This window comes from Lactuca sativa, chromosome 1, assembly GCF_002870075.4.
Source record: "Lactuca sativa cultivar Salinas chromosome 1, Lsat_Salinas_v11, whole genome shotgun sequence".
Classification (NCBI taxonomy): domain Eukaryota; kingdom Viridiplantae; phylum Streptophyta; class Magnoliopsida; order Asterales; family Asteraceae; genus Lactuca; species Lactuca sativa.
Window position 1 is genome coordinate 138,825,785 of NC_056623.2, and position 7,507 is coordinate 138,833,291.

The following is a 7,507-nucleotide window of genomic DNA, read 5'->3' on the forward strand; positions in this document are numbered from 1 at the left end:
TAGGTAGTAAAGGTGCAAGGTATTAAATATGGGATGATCATGGCTATGTCAATCCAAAATAAAATTTTAAAATAACAAATATCAAATTTAATAGATAAGCACTTGTAATGACGAATACATATTATATTTCCCAAATAAATAACCAAAAACTAACTTCATCCCCAAATAAATTACATTTTAACTAACATCAATAAATTATGATTATACTGTCTTGATTCTTAATTATACATTATAGAAAGTCGGTTAATATATAGTCAGTATTTTTATATTCGTATCGTTTTTTAACTACAAAAACTATATTCAAATAATAAAAATGAAATGGAACATATACAATGGTAATAATGCAAAAATAACCTTCAAATTTGGTCTGATACAAAAAAGTAGTCTAAAACTTATTTCTAAAAGCAACAAAATATAACAACGATTTCAAAAAGAAATGAGAAATTGCAACACACATTTCAAAACTATCAAGAATGTATAATATAGGATGATAGTAATGCTAGAAAAACACCGAGTTTGGTCTCATGTGAAAAAAGTAATTTTATATGAAAGTAGGATTGTAGTAAATACTAAAAGAACCTATATGTTTTTTATCTGATGTAAAAATGGTCGAAATATACTTCTAAATCGGTAAAAAATAGCAATTATGAACTTTTAATTCATCTTGAATAACAATTTAATAGTTATATGTAAAAGATATAAATACTCAACAATTAAGACCATCGACATTACTCAAACGTCCGCATACGTCTTGAAGTAAGCATTCATTTGTCCATTATTTTATCATTATCATAATATGAAAAAAGACATCATCATGTGTTTAAATTGTTTAATTTGTCTCATAATAACAAGTAAGTTGTGTGCCAATTATGTATTTTGACATTTTCAATGAGTCACGGGCAATATCTAAATCGAGCAAATATAGCAGTTTTTATATTTATTTGTTAGAGTTTCTTTATATTTAATATTGTAGGGGGTTTATGTGGTTCTTTTCGAATAAACATAAATAAATTGATATTTTTTGAAATAAACAATTCTATTTTGCAATATAACCATGAAATACCAATGTATTTTGAAAGTACATTGTCAATGTTGGATTATACTTGCGTAGACCCGCTTTCACGTATGGTTAGCTATATATAGTTGTTTCCCATGCCACAAGTTAAACAGGTTTGAAGGTACTTTGTGACGAGCAATGTCATTCAACTAATAAAACAAAAAATATTGTCTACAAAGAGGTCCTTCAATGACTATATATATTTACCAACTTCAGTATACTTTCTATACATTTCAATAATACCAATAACCCTGTTTTTCTTATAATTATTTTGCAATATCTATATACAATTATATTTTGTTTATGCGCTCCCCGCGTTCAACGCGGGTCATAATCTAGTATTAGTACTAATTTAAGAGATTTAATTGCAGAAAAAGGTCCTACTAAAATTTATGATTTTAAATTTCCAAAAGATCAACATTTAAGAAGCTTTAATACATCTCTTTATATGCAAAATATACCAAATGGTAAAAATACGAACGAGCATGGTTGGTTTATTCCATAGACGTAGATAAAGTTTTTTTGTTTTTGTTGTAAATTATTTAATGTGAATACATCTACATGTTCATTAGCACATAAAGGTAACAATGATTGGAATAATATTTCTAGTATACTAAAAAGACAAAAAGCAAGTAACGGACACATTCTTAATATGAGGTCATTGATTGACTTACAAACTAGATTAACAAATAATAAAACAATTGACAAGCAAATCCAAGAACAAATAAATAAAGAAAAAGAACATTGGAAAAATGCGTTAATAAGAATCATTGATGTAGTAAAAACTTTAGGAAAAAGTAATTTAGCATTTCGTGGAACAAATGAAAAAATTTATGAAGAAAATAATGGTAATTTTTTAACTATAATTGAAATGATTGCTGAATTTGAATTTATTATACAAGAACATATTAGGAGAATTAGTGACAAAGAAATTCATAATCATTATCTTGGACATAATATGCAAAACCAACTTACTAGTTTATTAGGAGAAGAAGTTAAAACTAAAATTATTAAAAAAATAAAAGAGGCTAAATACTTTTCAATAATACTTGATTGTACTCCTGATACAAGTCATAAGGAACAAATGTCAATTATCTTACGATGTTTAGATCTTTCAACAACTCCAATAAAAGTTAAGAAGTACTTTCTAGGATTTTTAGTTGTAGATAATACAACCGGTAAAGGCTTATATGATGTTATAGTTGATGAAATTAAAAATATAGGACTATATATAAATGATGTTAGGGATCAAGGTTACGACAATGGTTCAAATATGAAAGGAAAACATCAAGGTGTACAGAAACGATTGTTAGATATTAACCCTAGAGCATTCTACACTCCTTGTGGTTGTCATAGTTTAAATTTAGTAATTTGTGATATGGCTAATTCGTGTGAAAAATCTAGTGAATTTTTGGAGTTATACACCGTATATATTCGATATTTGCTTCATCAACTCAAAGGTGGAAAATATTACAATATAATATATCAAACCTAACACTTAAATCATTATCGCAAACTCGTTGGAAAAGTAGGGTAGAAAGTTTAAAAGCAATTAGATTTCAAGCACCACAATTAAGAAAATCACTTTTACAATTATCTAAATATTGTGGAGATCCAAAAATTAAAAGTGAGGCTAAATGTTTAGCTACATATGAACTTGAAAACTATGAATTTTTATTAGGAATGACAATTTGGTATGATGTTTTGTTTGCTATTAACACTGTGAGTAAAAGCTTGCAATCAACTAATATGTGTATCGATGATGCTATAGATCAACTAAATGAACTTTTGTGTTTCTTTAAAGAATATAGAAAAAACGGATTTGAAAAGGCTTTAGATTATGCAAAAGAATTGGCTTGAAAATGAATGTAAAACCACAATTTCGTGAAATCATTCAAAGAAATAGACGATATGATAAAAATGTTGCTAATGAAACTATTGAAACTCATATTCAGTTATTTAATTTTTATATATAGTAGATAAAGCCATTATTTCACTAAAAAGTAGATTTGAGCAATTTAACGAGTTTAAAAATATTTTTGGTTTTTTATTTAGTATAGAAAAATTAAAATCATTTGATGAAAAACACTTTAAAAAAACATTGTTTAAATCTTGAAAAAACTTTAAAGCATGAACATAGCTTAGATATTAATGATTCAGATTTATTTCATAAACTAAAACTTTTAAGACATATTGTACATTTAGAACGTGATACAATTATTAATATACTTAATTACATTAAAAAATTTAGTTCTTTTCCAAATGCATATGTTGCCTATAGGATTATGTTAACTATTCATGTAACCATTGCCTCTGCAGAAATAAGTGTTTCTAAATTAAAACTATTAAAAAATTATTTAAGATCTACAATGTCACAAAAAAGATTAAATGGATTAGCAATTTTATCAATTGAAAAACAGTTAATAAAAGAAATTGATTATGAAAATTTCATTAAAGAATTTGCATCTAAAAAAACTAAAAAAATTAACTTTATGTCATAAAATATATTCACAAAAAACATATACATAAAATAGGCCCCAAATTTTTGGTTCGCTTAGAGCCCCAAACTCGTTAAGTCGGGCCTGACGTCAATCCATTGACCTGATTTGAATTTAAACATAAAATGATGGATGCTGATAACTACACAAAATTTTTTAATATTTTTTAGAAATACAAATTGTTGTTAGACACTTATCATTGTGTATAACTCCATAGTTATTGGAATGTACCTATATGACTTTAATGCATGGACCCTTGTGCATTTTTCTATTACAATAGTATAAAAAAAACTTTTTGACTATTAAAACTGTTACAAGATTGATTCCGCGGATTTCACTCGAGCACTATATAACAATTCCATAGCTTCAAGATCTTCAAAAATTACGCTGTACACAATGATGGAATCTCAAACTATTTTCCTGTTAACATTTCCCTTGGTGTCCCCAGTCTGCAAAACCTCGTCACTCATAATTTTCAAATCACCAGCCCGCATCACTGCAACACGTCGCCATGTAATAGCTTCCCACAACTCTGCCGCTGCCCCTACACGGGAGAAAGATGCAAAAAAACGAGTCGTCATCACAGGTATGGGTGTTGTGTCCGTGTTTGGAAATGACGTGGACACATACTACGACAGCCTTCTCGCAGGGAAGAGCGGAATCAGTTTAATCGATAAATTTGATGCTTCAGCATTCCCTACGCGAATCGGAGGTCAGATTCGTGGATTCGAGTCAACTGAGTATATTGATAGGAAAAATGACCGCAGACTTGATGATTGTCAACGGTATTGTATTGTTGCTGGGAAAAAAGCACTTGAAGACGCTGGTCTTCGCAGACATGAACAGTCTAAAGTACGTAATACCTTCCATTTTTCATGCTTCTAAAATTTGGATTTAATGTGTTATAGTAATAATAATCCGTGTAGATCAATAAGGAACGTGCTGGTGTCCTTGTTGGGTCAGGACTCGGTGGTGTTACGGTATTGTGCGAAGGTCTAGAGTCTCTAATGGAGAGTGGTTACAAGAAAATTTCACCATTTTTGGTTCCTTATACACTAACAAACATGGGTCCGGCGTTACTTGCTAAAGATCTTGGCTTTATGGGACCAAATTACAGCATCTCAGCTGCTTGTGCGACATCCAACTTTTGCTTCTGTGCTGCTGCTAATCATATCCGTGAAGGGAAGGCTGATTTGATGATTGCTGGTGGGGTCGATGCTCCCATTGTTCCCGTGCAATTGGGAGGTTTTGTTGCTTGTAATGCTTTATCTCAAAGAAACGATGATCCCCAAACTGCTTCTAGACCATGGGATAAAGATAGAGATGGGATTGTCATGGGGGAAGGTGCTGGTGTTCTGGTAACTTCACCACCCATCTTCTGATCTTATATACTGATTCTTCATAAACGTTGATTTGCTTCGTATGAAGGTGATGGAGAGTTTAGATCATGCAATGAAAAGGGGTGCTCCAATACTTGCGGAATACTTAGGAGGTGCAATAAATTGTGATGCTTATCATATAACTAATCCGAGATTTGATGGGCTCGGTGTTTCATCTTGCATTCGAAGCAGCCTTGTGGATGCTGGTGTGTCAGTAGAGGAGGTATCTTCACTTTTAATTTTCTCATTTATCTTACTTTCAAAAATCTTGAATTTACCTAGTGTTAATTAATACTGTACTTTCTTGTGGGTAGGTAAATTACATCAATGCACATGCAACTTCAACGGTGATAGGAGATCTGGCAGAGGTTAATGCACTCAAGAAGGTGTTTAAGAACACCGAAGGGATCAAAATGAACGCCACTAAGGTGCATGAGGACGCCCATTGTCAATTTTGTCTCTTTAATGAGTATCAGCTAGTTCAATATTGTCAGTAATCTTGTTTTTTTTTTTAGTCTATGATTGGGCACTGTATGGGAGCAGCTGGAGGTATGGAAGCCATTGCTACTATCAAAGCCATTCAAACAGGATGGTTGCATCCAACCATTAATCAATTTGTATGTGATACTTGCATTCTTTAATTACATGTGCTTGTAATTCATCGTTTCGATTTGATCTTAACATTCTCATCGTAACTGTAGAACCCAGAACCTGATGTCGAGTTTGACACTGTGGCAAATAAAAAGCAACAGCATGAAATCAACGTTGGTGAGTAAATTTTCCCATTGTCGATGGTTTGTATATATGCCGTGTTTACTTAAGTTCACTTATTTACTAAATAATTTTGGTATGCAGCTATTTCAACTTCATTTGGTTTTGGTGGACACAACTCCGTAATAGCATTCTCTGCATTCAAACCTTGACATGTTTATCTGGAATGTGTTGGAAACTACATGCCCTTCGAGGCATTTACTCAACTTATTAATAATGAGATTGCATCATTACCACATATCGTATTTTTCAATGCGTCTATATGTTACGAGTTTCGCAAAACTTGACGAAAAGAATTCACGAAACTTACTTTCTATCGTTCCTTAGACATGGTAAATTGTCTCATGTGGTTAATTGAAGTTTACCATTACTTAAAAGGGTTAGTATCTTACGACTCACCACTAGAAATTGACTATGAAGGCTTAAATACATTTAAAAAAAAAATAAGGATTTTTGTAGAATTTTTTATGAATTAAACCTGACTTGTATTTTATTTATTCTTATAAAACGTATCATATTTTTTTATTTTTTTATATAGCCATTTTAGAAGGTTTACAAAAAGTTGAGGTTTTATACATTTTTTTATTTTATTATACTTTTTTCAAAAAAACTCAATTTTTTTTATAACGCGATACAAATAATGTGACGTTTCACGGATTTTAAAAGTCTGGGGATTGACATGGTCACAAAGTCAACGCTAACATTATTTAGAAAGTTGATTTTTACCGGCATGTCGTCTCTGTAACTTCTTTCCAGACCAATTTTCCAAAAACAATAATATACACTTCATATCCTGAACACATGTGGTCAGGATATGTCAAAACTGATATTCGTGAAATTGTTTATCGATGACATATCGTCGGGACAAGTCAAAAAATGATTATCCGGTTACACCTATACTATGGCATGCCATTGATTTAGATAAAAAAATATTTTTCTAGGGACAAGTGACACATATGACAACATGTGATTATGAGAGTTCATTAGAATATGTTTTTTTTTTTAGTTTTGTAAATTGCATTTTTTATCATTTTATATCTGTTTTTTTAAACAATTCTAGACAATTTGCTTTATATACTCATAATAAACATACATTCAAATTCATAAAAACCTATAAATGTCTAATGCAAACCAAATGAATTATTAATATTCAACAGAATTTGTTCAAAGTCTAATACAAATTTAAAGGATAACAAATGTTTGACACACATCGATCAGAGTGATACAACCAAAATATTAAGATTCATCATCGCTTTCCACTAGTACAAAAATAGCTTTTTCCGATGAATAAAACTAATCACTTTAGACATTTTTTTTATTCAGTACATGAGGAAATTTCGCATCATTGATGATAAGTTATGGTGAGTTTTAATTTTGATGACTATATATAAACCGTAACCCAAAAGGTATTTGACATAATGGTAAGTAATGTCTCTCTCAATTGAAAAGTCATGGGTTGAAGTCTCATTAAGTGACAGATATGGTATTTACTAGTAAGTGTTAGTTTGGTGTTTCACTATATATATATATATATATATATATATATATATATATATATATATATATATATATATATATATATATATATATATATATATATATATATATATATATAACCCATGAAAACCTATTGTTATAAATCAAACATGTCACTATATGGTATAAAGTTGTTGGGGTTCAAAAGGTTGTGATGTGTCGAAGGTTTCTAGTTTGTCTTTTATGTCGAATAGTTGAATGTGTTTTACTTTAAGGACTTACAGTTAGTTTTGAAGTTTTAGAGTGGAAAGTCCTTATATTTTTTA

At 30.1% G+C, this 7,507-nt stretch overlaps 1 protein-coding gene across 1 annotated transcript; it reads left to right on the forward strand.

The window, feature by feature from the left end:
• The first annotated feature begins 3,912 nt into the window (after window positions 1-3,912).
• LOC111921809 (3-oxoacyl-[acyl-carrier-protein] synthase I, chloroplastic) lies at window positions 3,913-5,943 on the forward strand. The gene is made up of 7 exons (XM_023917389.3): window positions 3,913-4,407; window positions 4,482-4,913; window positions 4,984-5,157; window positions 5,249-5,362; window positions 5,450-5,551; window positions 5,636-5,702; window positions 5,790-5,943. Exons 1-7 carry the CDS (start codon window positions 3,952-3,954, stop codon window positions 5,855-5,857), a joined length of 1,413 nt encoding a protein of 470 aa, XP_023773157.1. The 5' UTR covers window positions 3,913-3,951; the 3' UTR covers window positions 5,858-5,943.
• The last annotated feature ends 1,564 nt before the right edge of the window (window positions 5,944-7,507 follow it).

Bases quoted from the DNA above. Each gene is read 5' to 3' on its own strand.
- LOC111921809 (XM_023917389.3), top strand. From the start codon at position 3,952: ATGATGGAATCTCAAACTATTTTCCTGTTAACATTTCCCTTGGTGTCC. The intron at 4,408-4,481 runs GTACGTAATACC...TAATCCGTGTAG, and splicing joins GCAGACATGAACAGTCTAAA to ATCAATAAGGAACGTGCTGG. The intron at 5,158-5,248 runs GTATCTTCACTT...TCTTGTGGGTAG, and splicing joins CTGGTGTGTCAGTAGAGGAG to GTAAATTACATCAATGCACA.